The sequence below is a fragment of the Arvicanthis niloticus genome, chromosome 11 (assembly GCF_011762505.2).
Source record: "Arvicanthis niloticus isolate mArvNil1 chromosome 11, mArvNil1.pat.X, whole genome shotgun sequence".
Taxonomy (NCBI): domain Eukaryota; kingdom Metazoa; phylum Chordata; class Mammalia; order Rodentia; family Muridae; genus Arvicanthis; species Arvicanthis niloticus.
In genome coordinates this window covers 26,269,497-26,291,976 of record NC_047668.1, presented here as the reverse complement: position 1 = coordinate 26,291,976, position 22,480 = coordinate 26,269,497, and the positions used below count along the sequence as shown (strand labels likewise).

Here is a 22,480-nt window from a genome sequence, read left to right as displayed (position 1 = left end):
TTTGTGTTGAGCTACATCTGGCCTTAACTGTAAACATATATAAGAAAGGGCAAGGTGAGTCTACTCAGATAGGGGAAAAGAGAAAGATGTCATTTATTGCTTAATCTTTAGCTTATCTGCCTTTTAGATAAGTAGATAGACTGGCAGAATGGACATCAAAATAGCAAAAGAGCATCAGTAAATATTTAGATATGTTGGTTAGCACTGACCATTAACTTGACAGAATCTGGACCCACCTGAGAGACAAGCCTTCAGGCATTCCTGTGAAAGGTCATGTAGAATGGATTACCCTCAGGAATGCCCTGCATAAAAAAAAGAGGAAACTACCTTAGCTGGAACATTCATCTCTCTCTTATTCCTGACTGCTTGTGGACTGATATGTGACCAGCCACTTGACACCCTCACTTCCCCACTGTGAGGGACCATGTCCTAGAACTATGAGCCCAAGTAAACCCTCCTGCCCTGAGTGTTTGCCAAACAGCCTTTCTCAGGGTTCTTTATCACACCAACAGGGAAAGAACTCAGCAAGTTGACGTTGTCTTTTATTGATTGAAATGACCATGTACTTGAGTGCTACATTGACATTATAGAAAATCTGTGTTGCACTTAAAAAAAAAAAAAAAAATGCACACAGCATTGGCATGTAGGCCTGTCAGAAGATGAAAGAAAGATCACTTCCAGATTAAAAAAATAATAATGGTAAGTGCAGAGGATTTGCTAAATTTAAAAGACTACAACCAGTCCTAGTTGGTTGTGAGCACCCAATAAAGCACAGGGGCCTGGTTCTCAGTGGAGTGGTGTTCCTTCTAGAGCGGTGAGCAACATGGGGGACCAGAAACTCCCTCAGCAGGGCGAAGTGTGACTTTGATGTAGGTGAGTCTCTTCTTCTCTTGATACAAAGTTTTACAGTTTGAAAAACAACATTTCCTTCCATATCATGTCAAGAATTGGCTAATCTGTTGTGAATTGAAGGTATAGTGTTTGGAGAACATAAAAGTTTTAGGAACCCAAAATGCTTCTGGTTTCTTTAAACTGTAAGAAGAAAACAAAATAACCTTTAGGTTGAAGGAAATGTAATAGTATAATATGTCATATATTTGTAAATATCAGTATATTTATATGTTTATTTCTATATCAAATTTGTGATTTCATACACCTATTTATATTTTTATGGAGGAAAAAGCCCATGACAAAAAAATGTGCTGAAGGCACACTAAGCAGTCATGTATCCCTGACTAAAATCTGATTTAGTTACAAGCATACAGTGAGACACCCTAGATCACTGTCTACTCCATGTAATTACTGTAAATGAAAGGGCTAGAAAGATGGCTCTGGTTAACAGCACTTGCTGCTTTTCCAGAAGGACCCTAGTTGGGTTGTCAGCACCCATGTGAAGCAGGTCACAGCTGCCCTTAACACTGGCTCCAAGACCCTTTCTTGGCCTCTTCGGGCACCAATATAACATGTGACACCCGTTCCTGACCTCTTCGGGCACCAATATAATATGTGACATACACTCACTTACACATAACATTTCTTTAAAAGCAGTTTTTAAAGATAATGTGTTTTTAAAACTCAGAAGGAGCTTGGAAGCGCTCTATGTGTCTATCATTGGTCTTTTGGAAGAAAAAAAAAAAGCCTTTTTCTATGTAACCGTCCTTTACTTCAAAATGAAAGAGAAGGGTTGCCCTCTCTTGGCGTCTAAGGAACACTGTAGACTTCAGAATCCCAAGGAGTGCCTCTTCTTGTCTTTTTTTTTTTTAATTCCAAGTTAAAAATAAATATTAAGATTTAAAATGTCCATATGTCCATTTATTTGATTAATCAGGATATATTTTAAAAATCTAGTACATTGAAACAGTTATATAATCTAAGTAGTTATTTTCCCCATAAATGGAAAGTGTTAACGCTCATAACTGGGTGGGTCTACATCTATGTCATTAAAAAAGAACTCTAAAAGCACTTACATGAAGGTGTGTATCTAAATGTTTATGGCAGCACTGTTTATATCATCCAAAAAGTAGGGAAAAAAAACTCAAGAATTAGCAGGTGATGGATGGACAGGCCAAATGTAATTTATCCACACAATGGATTACTACCCAGCAACAAAAACAGAAGAAATATATATCCCTGCCACAAGCTAAAGAACTCATTGAAGCCAGGTGCTAAAGATACAGCTTTAGTTGGTAAAAGGTTTGTCTAGCTGACAGGAAGTCCTTGGTTCCATCTCCAGCACTGCTTAAACCTGGCGTGATTGATGCACACCTGGAATCTCAGCCCCCAGGACATGGAGATGGGGAAAGCTCACTGAGTCGGTGATAGAGCTGTGGGTGGGTGAACAGCTCTTGCTACTGTGCAGTCTCAGCTGTAACTTGGTCCAACAGTTGTAATTTATGTTCATTTAACTACCAAGGATGGTTACTCATAACTAGTCATCTATTGGGATACATTTTGATAATGTTTCTATCTTTGCAGCTCTCTCTGGCCTAGCTCAAATAGTTCTTGGCATTCTTTTTTCTTTTAAGATTTACTTGTTCTTTGTATGTGAGTATGCTGTCACTCTCTTAGACACACCTAAAAGAGGGCTTTGAACCCCATTACAAATGGTTGTGAGCTACCATGAGGTTGCTGGGAATTGAACTCAGGATGTCTGGAAGAGCAGTCCGTGTTCTTAACCAACCATTGAGCCATCTCATCAGCTCCACTCTTGGCATTAAAAAAAAACCACATTTTATTTTATGTGTTGGGGTGAGAGGTGCCTTGCTGCACGTATGCAGGTCAGAGAACAATTTGCAGAAGTCAGTTCTCTCCACCATCTGTGTCTCAGATACTGAACTCGGGCCGTAAGGCTTAGCAAGCGCTTTTACCCACTGAGCCAGTTTTTTGGCCCTAATCTTCAGCATTCTTACCTGAATGAGAGTCTTGACCTCTAGAATAAGTTAATAGAATATAGTACAAGAGATCAAAACAAAACAAGTAAACATTTAGCTAGGCTCTCAAACCCACTAAGGATTTCCAGCCCCAGCAAGCTGAGCTAAGCTGGTTATGGTGTAGAAGTCTCTGTGCTTTGGCCCTTCCATCCTTCTGAAGGCTAGACTAGAGATGGTCATCTGCCTGCCCTCTCAGTAGAAGTATAAAACTGATCTCAGAGCCTTTTAGAATAAAATTCAGTAGAACAGATTTTTAGTTATTGCAAATCTTTGTTCTCTTAGAAACTGGAAAATTATGTGTATGGGTATGCTGTGCATCATATAAAAGTCATCTCCAACATGTGTCCATCAACATTTTAAGACACTGCTTGGACCTTGAATCCCCATGCAACTGAACCTGGGATTCAAGGCATGCTATTGTATCTGGTGAAAATCATAACAAGTGAGGCCTTTGTCCTTTGCCCAGCATGTTTATTTCACGAGCATGTTTTCAGACAGTTATGGTTTATTTTATCATTGTTGCAGTGTCATGACATGGAGTATATGGTCAGTTATTACCACAGTCGTGGGTTTTTTTTCTTCTTTTTATTATATAATCCTAATTTCTTTATCGGTTGCACCCACAGAATAAGGAGTTTGTATGTCGAGGGCATGACTACGAAAGACTGGAGGCCTTCCAACAGCGAATGCTGAACGAGTTCCCCCATGCCATCGCCATGCAACATGCCAACCAGCCTGACGAGACCATCTTCCAGGCGGAGGCTCAGTGTATCCATTCCTGATGGGCCCTGGTTGGGTGGTACCTGCTGTTAGCTACAGGACATTGTCCTGTGGAGTGTTGCGTCCACTGCTCCCTTTTCAAGTGCTGCCCCCCTCGACTTCCTAGTTCTCACCATCCTGGTTTTAGCTTGGTGCCTTCTGAACAGAATGTAATTGTTCTAATTGTTATCACAGAGTCAGTTGGAAAGAAATGCCATAAACATCTGCTATGGAGCTTTCTCTTTTTTGATTGACACTCCTGCAAATTGACTCTTCTGCAGCTCTTTCTTACTGGATTTCCCAAAGAACAGCTTTCCTCTGACTTCCTATGGAAACTCTTTCAGTTCAAGGAAGTGGTAGCATTGTGTTCACAATGGCACCTCCTCTACTTCCTCCATCCCTTCTACTTTAATTGTGGAGTGAGGAAAGGAAGAAAAAGAGGTGTCTCCAGTATCCTGGGTGGGGCAGGAGGTGTCTCAGCTATGATATTCTGAACTCTGACTTAGTAATAGCATATAATTCACAGCCCCCCATGTAAACATATCTAAACAAACAAACAAAAAAAAACCAATTAAAATGGAAGTATGAAGGCCTTAGACACAAAGGCAATTCACCCATCAGTTCTTCTAAATCCATCTAAAACCAGTTGTTTTAAAGAAAATCAGGTAAACTCTCAGTGCTATTATGGATATACTTTCAAAGCAGAACCTAAATGTCAGAAAAACAAATTGTTTAAGAAAAATATTTGCTCTGTTTCTCTGGAGAGGAAGTAACTATATAAACAAAGTAGTATTTAAAGTGGGAAGTACAGCTACCACTCAGCTTATCTATGCCTGGCTTTGAAGAATGGATACCATACTTCAGAAGGCTGGGGTCACAGCAACACTTGGCAGGTGTAAATCCTTGTCAGTGCTCTGCTTACTGCTTCTGGTCATTCCATATCGTTATAAATGAATGTTCGGAGCCATGAACAGACTGATGTTCAAAGTGTCTCATGTACAAGAGGTAGGTTATATTCTGACTCTGAAAACCCAAGCCCAGCTATCCCTCTCCAACACCACTAATGCAAGCTGTAAATTCACAGGTTACAGAAATGCCAAGCAGATGTCCTGTCAGAATCAAACTCTTCGGACTAGATCAAGGCATGACGTTGAAGGCATGCTTAGACGTGTGTTATTCATAGCTTCTGGGCAATTTTTAAATGACTTCAACTGGAATGGAATGCCAGACTGCCTTGCCATTTGACAAGCCAGGTTCCCTCCTTGACTCTTTAATCTTAGACTTGCAGATATATGCTGTGACTCCCATTCCAGAGAGCCAGGAGGTACTGCAGAGAGAGGGGGTTCCGGACAACATCAAAAGCTTCTATAAAGTGAATCACATCTGGAAGTTCCGCTATGACAGACCATTCCACAAAGGCACAAAAGACAAGGAGAATGAATTCAAGGTACCCTACAGCTTCTGTAACATGCTGCCTCCTCAAATGCTTTCCTAGACTAAACTCTCTGATTCTTTAACTGAGAATAATGTCACGTGACTGCAACAAAGGGTCTAGAATTCTTTTATTCTAGTAGCTTCTCAACTCTGCAGTATTTCCAAGTGATGGGGAACATTTTCTAAGCAAGAAGACTTTTGATCCCCAGCTCAGAAAGTCTGAGTAAATCTAGGAGTGGGTCTTGAAATCATCTTCCCTATGGCAGTTCCAATACCAGTGGTACTTAGACCAACCTTTAAACTCATGTTTGAACTCAGTCCTGGTGTCCACTCATGGTGAACCATTGTGGGAATAGCCTGTGTGTTCTAACATCAAGGATGTACAGAGAAAAGAAAAACCAAGAAGTAAGCCAGGGAGAACTGAAAAGAGGCCATGTGGGCACACTGTTGATACAGTGGGGATGCTCTGTTCTGTTCTTTGCTCTAGTCCTCATTACAACAGTGTGATTAGGATTCTGAGATGAGGACCAGAGTAAATGCTAATCCTGGCATCTGCATGTGCCAGGCTGTCTGCTCTCAGCAGCTCCAGCGTGCCTTGCTAGTTTAAAATGCTCCCAGTCAGGAAGTTCTCGAAGCCCCACTGAGGAAAGGATATCTGAATATCTATTCATAAATCGCTTCTGACCATCCCTTTCCTTGAAAACCTTGATGGGAAGACTAGATCCCTGTCGCTTGGCATTCAGACCTGAACAAAATTGCAAAATGAGCTTATTCCTGTGGGTCTGTTGCTTAGCATCTCTTACAACAAATACTCTAGCCACTGCTCCTGACACTATCAGTCTTACATAATGCTGACCCACCCATCCTGGCCCAGTGGTTTCCCAGTGCTGCCAGAGGTTACTGCCAGGCAGGAGCAGATGTGGTAGCTCTGCAGCGTTCCAAGAGGACTGAATTCTTAAAATGGGCCTTTGTGGTAAAGTTGATATACATTTACTGTAGATCTCTTCGGAAATCTAATCACAAATTATTTATATATATATATATATATATATTTTATTTTATTTTTTTAAAAAAAAAAGACTAGAACCAGCCAACTGTCCCAGCAGCCTGCCACACTGGCCTCTTCTCTGGGTCTTCCTTCTCCCTGTGGATTGAACACTACTAAAGAGACCATTGGAAAACAACACTGAGATATTACTGAAAAGAACCACAATCATTTTCTAGTCCTTTCTGCATATTTCTAATTTTTCCTCCTCCAGGCCAACTAAAGAGCTGACTGGTTGTATACAGTCCCTTCTACTAAAGAGCTGACTGGTTGTATACAGTCCCTTCTACTTGCAGTGGCTTCTGGTCCTCAATCCTGGACGCACTAGAGTCATACAGTTGGCCTCCTCAGAGTCACATGCCTGTGACCTTTAGCCTCAGTACTGGAACCTTTGTCTTCCAACTTTCCCTTCTTTTGCTTTCTCTACTGTACCATATTTTCTCCTGTTCAACAATATACCTTACTGGGGTGGGTAAAGTTAAATTAGGCTCCCTTTTCCTAGAATCTGGCTCCAAACTGTGCCCCATCATCCCCTCCCCACCTCTCGGTCCGCCTACCCACCCTCCCTGTTGGCTCGAGCAGCACCCACCCTCTCTCTATTGGTTGTCACACTCTCTCACGAACAGCTCCAAGGCTGTGTAGGCAGCCTCCTGCCTGCACAGCTGCCCCCACCCACTCCCGGTGAACTCTTCACTCTGTAAAATCCATCTCACTTGTCTGTGGCTCAGCTGCCATCCTGGTCCCCCACAGTGGCATGAGTACCTGCATCCTATGCACACCGTGAGCATCTGTTTCATCCCTGGAGCTCGTCTCTGCTTGCCTCCCTGTCATCATGGGACTCCCCCAAGCTCTTCCCATTCTGCAGTCATCTCAGGAGCTCTGGCCTGGTGGAAAGTCATCCTCTTTTTAACCCCTCTGTAGCCTGAGTAAATGGTACAGTTCCAGGAATGTTGTCAAGTTCCTGTTACTGTTGTTGACACACTAAATAACAATGGTAAAAATATAAATTCCAAATCTGGTTAATAAAGGAAAAGTCTTGTCAGGGCAAGGGCTCATGAACAGGGCAGGGGCGCATGCCAAAAGCAGCTGTGTTTCATGTGTCCCCGAGGAGCTGGTTCCTAGTTAGACAGAGTCTGACTCAACGTACACGGGTGCCTCTGAGTTAAAGCAGTTCCACTCACCACCAGAAGTACATACGAGAATGGAGAGGAAATGAGGCGCTGGGTGTGGGTGTTAGTGCCAGCCCTTCTGGTAATTAGAATGTGGCTTTGAGGGAGTCAAGAGTCCTTCTAAAGCTTAAAGTCTTCACCTTCAAACAGAAGGTTCAAGCCATGTATTTCTAAAGTCCTCTCTCCCTTTGCATTACTGATACCCTAACCTTGTCTTGATAGCTCATACTATTGCCCCTTCTAAATGAAAATGGCTGAACCTCAGTGAGTGAAGGGGTTAAAGTCACATTTGGGGGAAACAGTGGAAAAGCTTGCTATTGTATTCTGGCCCTTGCTTTCTAAAGCCTGTGTTCATTTGCTCCTCATAGAAAAAAAAAAAAAAAAAAAAAGGTTTAGGCAGTGTGCAGAATTACTAACTGGATTGTTTCACAAGTGTTCCAGGGAAGACTAAAGCAAGGCTGCAGGAAATAAGCAGCACCTGCTCAGATATGTCACCATTCAGGGCCTAGAGAGAAGGATGATGTAGAAACTGACTTTGTGTTGTTTGGCAGAGTCTCTGGGTGGAAAGAACATCGCTGTACTTGGTGCAGAGCTTACCTGGCATCTCCCGCTGGTTCGAAGTGGAAAAGCGTGAAGTGGTAAGTAGCGTAGCACCCTCCCAACAATCATTCACACCCTGGTCACTGAACCCACTACTACTTGCTTGTGCTCTTTCATTTCCTGGGTTCCCTCACAGTTCTGACTGCATTACCTAAGGTATTGATTGAAGGTAAATGTTGATGTCCTGCTTCAACCAACCAGAAAACTTTAAAGCAATTCTGGTTGCAGAGTATGAAAACAACATGTTGGAGTTCAGAGTGCCAGCCAGCATGCCAACTGTCCCCACGGTGCTGGATCTGTGATCTTCATTGCTTACCATGTGGCGGTCCAAAGCTAAGAGGGCAGCCTGTTTTCTTGTGCAATCATCATGTCAGAGTTATGACGTGGGTATCCCAAAAACCAGCTCTGTTGCTCTCTTTGAGCCTTAGTTTTCTTGTTGGCAAAATGATGCTAATCTGAAGCCCTTTGATATAAAGCTTATGTAAAACCTGGAGTGCTGTTTTGATCTGCAGTGAGAGGGACAGTGAAAGAAGCTGAGCAAGCCTGGATGGAGCTTCAGGTAAAAAGACCATTACAGAATCTGATTACCTCAACTCTCAAGAATCTCTGGTTGCCAGGCACCACTGCAGCTTCCATTCCAAATGAAGAGAAATGGGAGGGTGTAGCTGACTGCAACAAGGCTGGTACTACACCCTGGTGTCTGCCTCTACTGCATTTCAATATGGCGGCCATAGTATCCCCGCCTCCCAGGATCTTTACCTTCTCCTTTTCCACATCCATTATGGCTCTGAGCCTGGCCCTTGGATTGACCTAATACTCTGTTTGAAATATAATACATCAGTTGTAAATCTATCATGCAAACAATACCTTACTTTGTTGATAAACAAATAAAAGTAGCTTTCCCCAAAAATGTTTTTTTCCAGAATGGCTCTCCTACAAAAGTCTCTCAGAATTTAAGACCAGCTTATCATGTTCAATGCTAAGGGTTGAATGAGTTTTTCATTTTACAATGCCAAAATATTAATGTGGCTCCCTAAGGAATCTAAACCCAAATCATGAGATTATGTTAGTCCAGTTATATCTTTGTACAATCTGAGTCAGGGGTCCGCCAATGTTGATTGCTGGTATAGCATACCTTAGTGCCTTTCATAGAAGAAGGGAGGCTGCCACACACTGCTCAGAAAATTTTATTATTACGAATCCTACAGAATGGCAAAAGCTCAACCCACGGCAGTGTTCTTAGTCACCCAAACTGCATTAATGATTCAGAGAGCCTTTTCAGATCCATACAACCCGGAATGTTAAATCCTATGAAGATTCACCAGTGGTCCTAGCCCAGGAAACAACACACATACCACTCATGAGAAATAGCATGCTGATAATGATAAAGGGAGAAATAACTAAACACAGCCTTTCAAACATCAGCTGCCTACTTTCTTAGAATATGTAATCTTATGTTCTAACATAACAAGTCAAACTGGGCTCCTGTGTTCCCTGAGTACAGCCCACTCTCAGCAACCTCCGTGTGGCTCTCTTGTTCCTGCTACCTGGAACGATCCATGATCCATTAGAGTTGTCAGCTCACTGGCTTGGTTCTTGCTGTATAGGGACTTCAAGAACATAGCAGGTACTCAATACAGAAAAAATGAATTGAAATTTCTTATCTGCCATGCTAGAATCTGCAGGCGAACAGATGGCTTCAAGATCCATTTGATCATGGAGTTCATGACTAAGGAAAGCCCATTAATACCTTTTCCCCAGCGGCGTGTAGAACATTTTCCAGCACGAGGAACACCAGCATACAGGGAGGAAGCAGGCAGCTTAGTTCTCACTTGATTTCTCTACTGCTTACAATGGTGTGTCACGATGTCTTTAGCAGTGGGATCTTATCAGCTAGTTCTGATGGCCAACCAAGAAGAACAAAGAAAACCTGTATTTCACAAGCCTGCAGGGCTTCTTTGACCAACAGTTCAGCAAGAGATATCTCTTACCTGACACAAGGGGTTTGTTTGGTGACTCTCAGCATGCAGCAGCAGCACTAGCCAAATATTTGGGATAGGGCGCTTTGAACTCTTCTTTAACATCTGTTTTACATTGGCCTAAAAAGTACTGTGTGTCTATGAATGGCAGTATAGCATCTCCATACATCTTAGTGTTGGTTGGTTAACCTTTCTCTTCCCTCTCTCCTCTGTCCATCCACACCCATCCCTTAAACTTTCCACCCTGACAATCTGTATAGCCATATCTCTGTGTTGCTTTCCCTACTCCCTAAAGGCATTTCCCCACCCAATAGCCCTTATCTTATTCCATTGCTTCTGCACGTACTCCAGGTTAATCACACAGATCTGAAGGCTTGAAGCTAGACTACACATGAGAGAGAGCATGCAGTGTTTAGCTTTCTGAGCCTCGGTATAAGTTCCATCTATTTGCCTGCAGACTTCCTAAATGTACATTTCTCTACAGGTGGATGAAATACACTGTGTATATGGACACATGTTCACTATCCACTCCTCAGTGGATGGCCATCAAGGCTGACCCCACTTCTTAGCTATTGTGAACAGAGCAGCAGTGAACATGGTTGAGCAAGTATTTCTGAAGCAAGATGTAGCGTCCATTGGGTATCTGGTCAGTAGTGGGTCATATGGCAGTTCTGTCTCTAGGTTTTTTGAGGAACCTCCACACTGATTTCCATAGTGGCTGTGTCAGTTTACGCTCACCAACAGTGAGTAAGGCTTCCTCTTTTCCCCACACCCTAACAAGAGTGTGTTCTTTATGAAAGCTGTTCTGATTCTGGTGAGATGGAATCTCAATGTGGATTTGATGCCCCCTCCACAAGGGGGAAGTCATATTCAGTGCAGTATACCCACCCCTCCCCAATACATGCCTGAGGAGGTTTTAGGCCTTAGAGCTGAACTTATTCCTGTTTAGCTAAACTGTCATGTTACCAAGCTGCCTTCTAAATATCTGTGGTTATATCCATGTATAAAAGTGCTACTCCCAACCATAGCCATAGAAGCCTGACTGTAATAAACTGGCAAATGCAGAGACCCAGGGTTGTGCAAGGTGCTGACTGTAAGTAACAGTTGCGCTCCCAGCCCTAAACAGGACATTGATACTACCCCACTACGGCTAAAAGAAAGTTGCAGAGGAATGTAAGATAAGGAGAAGGGCTGTGGAATGCTGCTGTCTGCTGGGCCTGGCACACTCGTGAACTGTGGCTTCCTGTAATGAACCTATACAAGACTGGGTCTATCAGCATTCAGCCATAATTCAGGAATGGGTTTATGGAGTCCTACCCCACCCTGCTAAACTAGTAATGGATTCTAGGGAAGGGATAGTCATTCTTCATTTCAGTGCCCACTAAGGAGCTTACCAGGCCCAGTGACTCCAATCCTATGGTCATTCAGATAATCCTAGTTAAACTTAGAGGATGATGATGATGATGATGATGATGATGATGATGATGATAATGATAATAATAATAAATGTTAATAATAATAATAAATAGTAAACAATCAACAAAAAGAAAAAACATGATGGGCAGGGTACTCAAAGGCAGGATAGAATGATAGAGGTGTGAGGGAGATTAGAAAGGCTTCTGTTTGTAGTCATCAAGCTATACATTATATACGTATAAAATTGTCAAAGAACAAACTCAACAAAAAAATATAGGTACGTATGTCTCTTCCAGCCCTGCTAACAGCGCCATCTAGTGCTTCACTACTGCTCTAGGCTTCTGGTCTAGCCCGTGTAAGAAGCCTCCTCCTGCCTGCCTCAACCCCTGCTTCACACTCTCAGGACTTGGGTGCCAGTTAACCTTTGAAACTTAGTTGTATCACACAAAAACAATACAGGAAATGTATAGCAATCCTAATTTGTCGTGTTCAGCAGCTAGGAAAGAAACCCATTGTTTTATCTGCACTTCTAAGGACTTACCACACCAGATAATATTATAACAACTGACATGCAGTGTCAGCCATAACTCTCATTGTGTGTATTTATAAACAACTATATCATTATTATATATAAAAAAAATCACAATAATGTGGTGACTATAAAATTTCTAGTGTTCCCTTATGCCTCACCAAGACTCTAGTTTCTTTTTCAGTCTCCATTGACTCTAGATGTTCATTTCAGTTCTTCTCAGAGTCGCCTAGAAGCTTTTAGATCAGATTCCCCCACCCCTTGCATTTTTTTAATACTTTTGTAAAAAAAAAAAAATCACAGTGGTTTGCCTTGAAATATTTTCTTAAGTCTTGATCCAAGTGGAGTCATATAACATATTTCTCTGTGGCCTACATTTCCTGAAAGTTGATAGTTAAGCCTCCAGGCTTAGAAGGGTTTTGTTTGTTTGTGCAAGACTACTTCATAGTCTGTGCCTCTCTCTCATGCTTTCTTCTTCTCTCCTCTTTTCCTGTGATGTTACTGAGAATAATTGACAAGCGGTTATTGGTTGTCATTGCCCAGATCTTTTAGGGATTGAGATACTGATATTTGGGGGCCAGTAAGATACTTCAGTAGGTAAAGGTGCTTGCCACTAAGCCTGAAAACCTGAGTTCAATCCCCAGGGCCCACATGCTAGAAAGAAAGAACCAACTCTTTCAAGTTGTTCTCTGACCTCCAGGTGCACAACATGGCATGCATGTATGCATGTGAACACACACACACTAAATAAATGTATTTTGATTTTCTATCATTTATCTCTACTTACTCATTGCAATATTTCTATAAAATAATATCTATTATCAAATATTTTATTACTATGATATATAAGAAAGGAAATAAAATGTTCTTTTCAAAATGAATTAGTTCTAGCACCCTCTAGGGAGTAACAGGAAGACTGCTTGGGACATAGATTGAAGTGTGTTTCTTTTGTGTTACTCCATGGCAGCTATTGTTATTAAATTATTCCTCTTAATTTTATTATTTATTTTCAATTGCTTTATGATTGCACTTGGGCTCCAGGAGTTCAATTGCCTCTTGCATCCTCCTTACTTACCTATAGAGATGTTTCTTTTGAGCCAAGCAGACTTCACTCCTCCATGTTTCTTCCTAGCATCAAGCTTTATTAATAATTTAATGTGGTGCCAGATGCTCCCAACATTTCAGAGATTGAAGCATCATCTGCCATCTTTCTATCTCACAGCAATGGTAACAATTTAGGATCACACATGAAAGCTATAAATGGGGTTCATAGGGCTCCCCGGTTTTAAATGTACAATAGGAGACACTGCATGTCGTTCTCCAGAGGGTTAGCTAGAAACCTCTCAGGGACACTGTGTTAGAGTCTGGGTTTCTCTACTTAAGAAGCCCTGCTACTGACTTCCTACTACAGGGCTCCAGAGATTATATGTCTTCCTCCTGGCAGTTACTCTTAGTACATTTACATGAAGGCTTGGTCAGCTGGGAGTGCTTCCTTCTCACTTCCTCAAAGACCCTTCCTCCAGAAGAGGAGTGGCCGGACCATGGGCCAGTTGCTTAGTGTCTTCCTCGCAGACACCTTCTTTGCTTTCTGACCTGACAGGAAAACATGGCAGCCTATATCAGTTACTTACTGAGTGCTGGTGAAGATTCTCAGTAGTGTATTTACTCATTCTGGCTCTTGTGCGGATAGTCAATTCCTTCCCTGTGTTCCATTTTCTCCAACATTGTGAATTATTTATACTTTGTCTCAAATACATATTGAGAATATTCTCTGAAGTTCATGTATTCTACACAAGTTCTTTATATCTTATGCGATGTTCACAAAATTCCTGAGTTACTAGTATTAGAATTTGTAAAAGTGTTTTTCATTTTATTATAGTACAAACACCTCATTAAAGTGTTTGTAATCCCTTTTGAGTACATAGTAACAGGGCTGATTATTGCAGCTGTTGAGTAACTGATCTCTTCAAGTCTTTCCTTCTGTCTGTGTCTTTTCAAACACAGCTCTTCCCCATCCAGAGCCCCTAAGGAGCAATTCTCAACTTTTGAGTCATGACCCCTTTGGGAGTTGACTAAGACCATCAGAAAACACATATATTTACATTGTGTTTCATAACAGTAGCAAGATTACAGTTATGAAGTAGCACTGAAGGTCACCACATCATGGTTGGCGGTCACCACATCAGGAAGAGCCGCATTGAAAGGTCACAGCATTAGAAAGGTTGAGAGCACTGTCTGGAGCCAGCATTCTGCCCTATGTTCTGAAGACAATAGTTAACTTACAGTGGTTTAGACTCAGACTTTCCTTTAGCCTTGGCGTTTGCACATACAAAACTAAGGTTTAATATCACAAGTTGTTTAAAATATCCATCACTGCTAGAGCAGCATTAAGGGCTTCTTATGTACCCTTCCAAACTGCAGTGACAGTCGTTCCCTGCCTTTCCTCTCAAGGTATCCTTATGTTTGTGGCATGCATTTCCCAGCTTAGCTTTCCCCCTTTTTTATTCTTATCTAAACCAGTCCACTTAGTTTTGCTTAACCGTGTGCACTCTGTTAAGATTTGCTTCATTCGCTCAGTGTTATTTGTGGCATTTTTTTCCAATTTACTATGAAAAAATACTTCCCAGTACTATATATTATTCCTGATTAGGGGAAAAGTTACAAACATTTTTGTTCATGGTCCCAGCTGCACATGTACATATGTCCAGCTCCATTTTCTTTAGATGTACGCCTTCAAATAGGATTTTTGGACCATGAGATAGATAAAGCTCTAGATAATATTATGTATAATTTACATACATAGATAGGTGATAGATACTGCAACTGTTTTCTAAAGTTAATAAGGCAATTTGCACAGCAGAAACAGGGCTCTGGCGCTCACAGTTACACGCTCACTTGCTGGCTGTCACCATATTTATGTGTGCCACTGTAGGGGGGAATTTTATAATTTACTGGTTATTTACATGTACTTCTCTCAAAAATTGCTGTTTCAGTCTTTTGTTTTGCCCAGTTTTTTTCCTATGTTGTTTGCCTTTTTTCTTTCTTTTTTTTTTTACTTGTTTCAAAGTTTTATACGTTCTGTGAAGGGGTTCTTCACTGATTACACATATTGAAATTATTCTGTCATGTGTTCTGGCTTCCCTTCCCTTTATATTATTCTTGATTAATATTTATTCTTAATTTTCATACACTTGAGTCACTCTATGATTTTTCAGTGTTTCTTTAGGTTGCCCTGAGTGACCTTTTATTCTAATTTGTTTCTCTAACTGAAAGAACAAGTGCCTAAGTGTGCTTCCTTCCTGTCTGCCCAATCGCTTCATCACTAGGAGCTTGGCAGACCTTCTCTTCAGAGAGAATGTCAGTGGCATTAACAGCACAATGGAAATATTGGAAAAAAAAAAAAAACACTTTGATCACAGACACAATTAGGTCCCCTGTACCAACCCAGTAAGTCATTATGATTCTATTTGGCTCTGTACCAAGAAATAGATCCTGGAATGTATGTGATTATCTTGTTTTCTGTAACTCCCAACTGTGTACCATCCTGTGCCACCATATGGTGCTATTATAAATGCATATGGGGTCTGTATAGGCATATGTCCCCTCTCTCCAATGAGGCTGAAAGCTCTTTGACACCAGAAGATCTGCTGATGTATCTCTGAATTTCCCATGCTGCTTTGTATCAAATAAGTGGCTAGAGGAGTGACATGGTCATTATTCGGGGTCTACCCAAGAGAGCATAACATTGCTGTGCTGTTATAGAATGGACAGTTCCTTGTTACCCAAACCACACTCCCACCAATGGGTATAGTTATCTGCTGTTTTCACGCCTTGCTGATGAAGGAGTAATTTGACTTTCACATCCTTTCCTGTGCTACGGGATGGCTCCCAGAAGAGATACTGATGGGAGCCACTAAGGACCATAGATGATTCATAAGATGGATAATCTGCTTTGTCTGTCTTGTTCCCTCCTCCTCCTACCCCACCCCACCCCCCCTGCATCTTTGGTTTTGAATGATGTGAAAGTCAGTAGATATTTATACTCATTTGCTTTTCAGGTAGAAATGAGTCCTCTGGAAAATGCCATCGAAGTGTTAGAAAATAAGAACCAGCAGCTGAAGACCCTGATCAGCCAGTGTCAGACGAGGCAGATGCAGAATATCAACCCCTTGACCATGTGCCTCAATGGAGTCATAGATGCCGCAGTGAATGGTGGGGTTTCCAGGTATCAAGAGGTAAGGACTGAGGCTTGCTGGACAGGAACTTGTCAGTGGAGATGTCTTTGTGTTTTATGAATCTTTTTGTGCAAACATGGGCCCATTATCAGTGACAGATGGCTGCAGTCCACCCAAATGCAGTCTTTTATAACAGAGGACAAATGTGTAGCCAGCCATGTGTGCAGCCTGTGGATTTCATCTTCTTGGTGAGATACTTTGAGTGTGTTTGTGTAGAGGTCAGAAGATCAGGACTGTTTAACAAATGTCTACCTAAGGTAATTTGCCTGATCAAAGAAGTTTGTGGGGTTAGTCTTGTGTTTGTTGGTTGGTTGACTGGTGATCTTTTAAGTGGACTTTTCATCTATTTTTTATAATAAGCCAGAAGACTGTCTTAGCACCATTGAATCTTAAGACAATTTATTTTACAATATAATGCCTATAGTTTATTAACTTGGATCTGCTCTATATTTTACAAGAGGTGCTCTGACTTTCTGAATGTTGCCTGTGACCAGCTCCCCACAGTTAGGAGTCATTCCATCTGTTCCTAAACATGTTTCATAATCATGCCATTACTCTACATATGCCAACCCTTAGAAAAATAATAATAAGTGTGCCTTTCACCTCCATGGTAACTCTCCCAGCATAGTCTGACTGTCCCTTCTCTTCCTAGGCATTCTTTGTCAAAGACTATATTTTAAGTCACCCTGAAGATGGGGAGAAGATTGCACGGTTAAGAGAGCTGATGCTTGAGCAGGTAGGCCTGCAGAAACAACCATTCTATCTTGCCTAACTATGCATCCTTGACAGACACCCACCTACAGGCATCTGCATGAACTAACTGAAGTGGCAGTCAAGCCGACAGATTCACCTATAATATAACCCAGCTGGCTAATTTCTTCCCACTTGGACCCAAGAGCAAACTTAACAAGTCGTTCCCTATAAGTAACATTTCACGTAGTTTCTTTGAATGTCCCTCCCTAAGACTTGCTCTGTAGACCTGTTGCTAACCTGTCACTTAAAATTTTATGCTCAAATACATTCAGGCCACCTCAAGATCCTGAATAAGAACATGAATGAATATGATTGTTACTTAAGTGCCATAGGAAAGAGCAGACAATCAGTGGAATTTGCTCTGTGGCAGTATTAAGTTTTCAGAAAAGCCTAGAGGATGTATTATATAAACAAACTAGGTACACTCCTCGTTTTCTGTTTTCAAGAGGCAGTTTATTTTTATCTGGTGCCATTAAGAACTGAGAACAAGGGCTAGAGAGATGGCTTAGTGGTTAAGAGACTGCTCTTAAGACTGCTCTTCCAAAGGTCCTGAGTTCAATTCCCAGCAACCACATGGTGGCTCACAACCATGTGTAATGGGATCTGATGCCCTCTTCTGGTGTGTCTGAAGACAACTATAGTGTATTCACATATGTAAAATAAATAAATCTTAAAAAAAAAAAAAAGACCTGAGAACAAGAGTCCTAAGTGTTCTGTAGCTGGCTATGCCCCTGTTGATGGTTGCCTGAAAAGGGTTTGCAAACCTCTGATATAGAAGAAACAGTTGGCAATCTGCATAATAATTTTGTTCCCATGAAAACCAAAGTTATGTATGACAGACTGGGGCAGAAGCATCTCTTCCTACTTGATAATATGAAATTAATCAAAAAGCATGGTGTTTTAGACTGGAAGGTAATGGGGTTGTGATGAATTTTAGTCCATTTATGCTCAATAGATATCCACAAAATGATGACACAGGCTGGGAGACAGGGCTATATAATAAGGGCAAGTAGACTATTGTGGGGTGGGGAGAACCTTGACCTACAAGAAAAGATAAGTTCCCAGTGTGATTATGCAGGATTGCATAAAGACCTTAACTTTGGTTGATTTTATAACAACTCTTTGAGCATCAGTCAGAGCATCACCTCACAAGCGGTCTCCTTCCAAGTATGTTTTTGGGGGGTTGGCCCAAATAAGTTCCTTCCCCAGAATTAAAACTGCAGCTCAGAGTTAAGATACTTTTCAAGAAAATAAAATTAGAAAGACTTTACTATGTTATGCCTGGTATTGTTCATGGGACCCTATGGAAAGAGCTGTCTGTGGCTAGGAAATGTGAGGGCTCTACTGTAGAACAGTTAAAACAAATGCCTGTCATGTAACCATGGGCATCGCACATCATTTCTGCAAGACCATAGGGAGTTAAACTGAAATGGCCACCATCCTTCCTGGACCTCTGTCTGGTTGATACAGAGATTTTCAATAGATACATCCAGCTGCCTGATCCTACAGGAGTTGCCTCAGTTATAGAGAGCCACTTGGTCATGGTCACTGTCTTCTCAATGGCCCACTTCTAAGACTGGAGGTAAAGTATAAAGCATTGCCATTTGGGTCCAACACAGAACAGCCTCATAAGGCTCCAACCAGGTGCTGGGCTTGATAGTGTTAGCCAGCTCGCTATGTCTCATATCTTTCTCTGTAGAGCCCTCTTTCTCCTTGACTCACAGGCCAAGCTTCCTGCAATGAGCTTCCTAATTTCCATGCTGGAGTCTCTTGCCTGATGACCCAAGTTAAATTATCCTGAGTAAATAAAAGGTGACCCAAAAGCTATTTAAAATGAAGAAGGCCAGCAGTTGAGTTAGTCAGAACTCTTAGGTCCCTCCCATCTCTTCCTCTCCCAGGCCTTCTCTCCCTCTGTGTGTCACATACCCTCCACTGTTTCCTTCATGTTCGTTTCAGAGGGCTTTTCTCTTTGGAAAGGTGCAGGTAGAGATAGGCATCAAGAGGAGAAGATGCTGCAGTCCCATCTCAGTTTCCTGAGATGCAGAAAATAGCTGTCAATACAGTCCCAAGACATCACACCCTATTGATAGTTGAACAAAGGAAAGTTTAATGTTTATTCTCATTTCTTTTTCTTTGAGACAGGATCCCTTGAAAATTATAGTAAGTAAACAAGAATAATATTTTTAAAGAAAAACCAAAAGCATAGCAACTGCTACAGGGTTCCTGCTTATTCCTCTTCTCTTTCTCCCCTAGAGAATGTTTCGACGCTCTAGATTGGGAGGCTGTTGCAGGAGAGAGGGTGTCATTCTGAGAAAGATTTGTTTGACCATCCAAACAGGAAACAGCTTCTGCCCCATTCCCTGACTCACCCTAGGAAGGGGATGAGGGGGCCAGGGACCCATAGTCACTAAAGAGGCTTATCATTAAAGATATGAGATACTTAAGGAAGATGAAGTAGGAAAGTCAAGTTTGCAGAGTCCAGACAGACCCAAATTCAAATCCCCATGTAGGATTTGTTTGATCCTGTGACCTCCCTGTAAGGCAACTGTTGCCCCCATTCATTAGTGTAGCAGGTCAGAGAAGATATATGGCCCCCATCCATAAGAAGTAGTCACTAATGCGTGCCTTTCCTTCTGTTGTTATCAAGGCACAGATTCTGGAATTTGGGCTAGCCGTGCATGAGAAGTTTGTACCTCAAGATATGAGACCCCTTCACAAAAAACTGGTGGACCAGTTCTTTGTGATGAAATCGAGCTTCGGGATACAGGTGTGTGCTGAACAGCCATGGTAGAGCGATCTAACCAAGGCCATTGCTGTTTGTGAGTCTGTGGATGAAGTATCCAATGGTGACATCTTTTGGTTATTCTGCCACACTGCAGCATTTGCCAGGGAGCTTCTAATATTACAGTTGTATTCCTGCTGTTTTCCACCCTCTATGAAAACAAATGTCCATGTCAGAAGGCTCAATAATACTGGCATTTATAACTGGTCCCTAGGTAGACTCATGATGTTGAGGGTGTCTGTTTACTAGGCTGAAGCACCTCATAGATCAGTTGCTTTAATCAAACATGTTCTTTACCTCCTCTTTAGGAGTTCCCTGCTTGCATTCAGGCCAGCCCTGTCCATTTTCCTAATGGAAGCCCTCGTGTGTGTAGAAACTCAGCCCCTGCCTCCATGAGTCCAGATGGTACCAGGGTAATCCCTAGACGCAGGTAAGTCATATCCTGAATTACCTTGCAATTTGCCAGCCCCGCAAGATAATCTGGAATGGTTCTCTCATTCTTTATGGTACAATTTGTCAAATTCTGTATTTCTTAATGAAATAATTAAGCCATGAGGCAGCTGCAGACATCTGTCCCTGGTAAAACAGCGACAGCATGAGAAATAAATAAACTCAAACATTCGATTATATTGAGGCAAACAGGAGAAAACAAAACAGGATGTGTCTTTTTCCCCCTTCGGTTTTATACCATGCCAGCATGTGATAAAATACAGTTCCAAGACTGAGTTAACAACCATTTGGGTTTTTTTTGTTTTTGTTTTTGTTTTTTTTTTCTCCCCTGAAACAGCCCATTAAGTTACCCAGCTGTCAACCGGTATTCCTCGTCCTCGCTGTCCTCACAGGCCTCTGCTGAAGTAAGCAATATTACAGGGCAATCAGAAAGTTCTGATGAAGTCTTTAACATGCAGGTACTCCATTAGCTTTTTGTCTGCTTCTGTTTATTTCCGTTTCTGTCTGCATCGTGAGAGTGTCTGTCCATTCTGCTGGGCTCATGAACAGATCTTCAAGCAAGAACTTGACCTAAGGACCAACCTTTTAAAAAAAACTCTCAGTATTGCTTTGTTGGCCTTTGGAATTCACAAAGATGTTTCTCTCCAAAATGACCATCACTTTAAGAAAACATAAACTACCAATAAAAAAACCCAGGCAAGCTGCCTCAGCTTAGCTTTCAGATTGACCTTAGTAGTTCTTTGCTTCCTGGCCCCTGGATTCTTGGAGCATGTTGACATATACTGGCTGCCTCCTACTCTTCTCTGGTAACTCTTTATGAGTTCCCCTGTGGCTTGAGGCCCCAGTATAAAATTTGCATAGTTATATAAGAAAATTTTCTGTAATAGGAAAATGTATAGTTTTGTAGGTATTTTTAGAGCTCATGGGAGCCTTGAAGCTTTTTATTTTATGATAGTAAAATAAACCTGCGTTTCCTAGCACTGCCTTTGGAAACAGCCACAATGTGACTCCCAGTGTATGCTTTGATCAGAGTTTTGAAGCTAAGGAGAATGCAGATTGTGTGCCTTTTAGAAACCCTCACCTGGGACAGCTAGATGGCTTAGTGAGTAAAGCACTTACCGCCAAGCATGATGACACACTCAGCAAAGGAGAGAACTACCTCAAGTTCTCTGCAGGCTGTCCTCTGACCTCCACATGCATGCCGTGCACACATGCTGTGGCACATATGTGCTCACTCAGGAGAGGGGCATGCTTGCACAATCAATCAATAAATGAAAATTAGAAACACTTCCCTATCTATGTCCCCAAGACTAGAAGTATTTCTCTCTATACTACAGGAAGGGAGGGCTACTGATGGGGTCAGGGACTAGAGCTGAAACTAATACTTGTGTGTTCCTCCCTTCAGCAATAGTAGAAATATCAGGCCTGATTAATCCAGGCAAGCTTCATTGTTGGTCTGAATCCATAAGACTTTTCTCTGTTTCTAAATGGCCTTTGGGGTTTTGTTTTTCTTTTTGCTAATTTGAAAACAAAATGAATGTTAATGTCCTGTTTGAAATGTCACGAACTGAAGCTTCTGACCATGGATGACAGTAGCTCCCTCTCTTTCCAGCCCAGCCCATCTACCTCAAGCCTGAGTTCCACCCATTCTGCTTCACCTAATGTGACAAGTTCTGCCCCATCGAGTGCCAGAGGTTAGTGCTGAGTTGGGGATGTCCTAACTGGTGCCCTGAGAATCTTCCAGACCTTAAGAAATGTGGCTTAAGTAGCCCATATTGTAGGCAACTGCCACAATACTCTGGTTTGCTCTAAACGGCCCTACTGGCTAGCTCACGGATAATTTCTGTTTCTCTTCCCAGCTTCACCTTTGTTGTCTGACAAACACAAACATTCCAGAGAAAACTCTTGCCTGTCCCCAAGAGACAGACCATGCAGTGCCATTTACCCAACACCTGTGGAGCCTTCGCAGGTACTCCTATGGGGGAATCAGAAGGCAGAGAATGAGAGAGTGTGGGATTGTGTGTGATTCTCTTCAGAGTCACACAGTACCTGCCCAAAGCAACCAGTGACAAGGCCAGTTGGAAGAAGACTCAGTCAGTCCACCTCCAGTCTCTGCCCATTGTTTGGAGCGCCATCTTCTAGAGCAGTGGTTCTCAACCTTCCAAATGCTGTGACCCTGGAATACAGTTCCTCATGCTGTGGTGACCCCCGACCATAAAATTACTGTGTTGCCATTTTCTAACTGCAATTTTGCTACTGTTAGGAATCTTTCATAACTGTAACTTTGCTAATTTTATGAATCATCATGTAAATATCTGATATGCATGATATCTGATGGTACCCACAGGTTGAGCAGGATATCTGATGGGACCCTCAATAGGGCCAGGACCCACAGGTTA

The 22,480-nt window shown here is 41.9% G+C and overlaps 1 protein-coding gene across 4 annotated transcripts in view; it reads left to right on the top strand.

Annotated features, from left to right (window-relative positions):
- Positions 1-22,480, top strand: part of Dock4 (dedicator of cytokinesis 4) — a 400,837-nt gene that overhangs the window by 366,066 nt on the left and 12,291 nt on the right. For 3 of the 4 annotated variants that reach the window (XM_076941953.1, XM_034514331.2, XM_076941951.1), the window contains 10 exons: positions 3,557-3,698; positions 4,970-5,136; positions 7,889-7,975; positions 15,920-16,096; positions 16,749-16,832; positions 19,497-19,616; positions 19,940-20,061; positions 20,419-20,539; positions 21,694-21,775; positions 21,941-22,050. In XM_076941953.1, coding sequence (XP_076798068.1) covers positions 3,557-3,698; positions 4,970-5,136; positions 7,889-7,975; positions 15,920-16,096; positions 16,749-16,832; positions 19,497-19,616; positions 19,940-20,061; positions 20,419-20,539; positions 21,694-21,775; positions 21,941-22,050 — 1,212 coding nt within the window. The remainder of the gene's footprint in view (positions 1-3,556; positions 3,699-4,969; positions 5,137-7,888; positions 7,976-15,919; positions 16,097-16,748; positions 16,833-19,496; positions 19,617-19,939; positions 20,062-20,418; positions 20,540-21,693; positions 21,776-21,940; positions 22,051-22,480) is intronic. The other variant, XM_076941952.1, reaches the window with a different exon arrangement.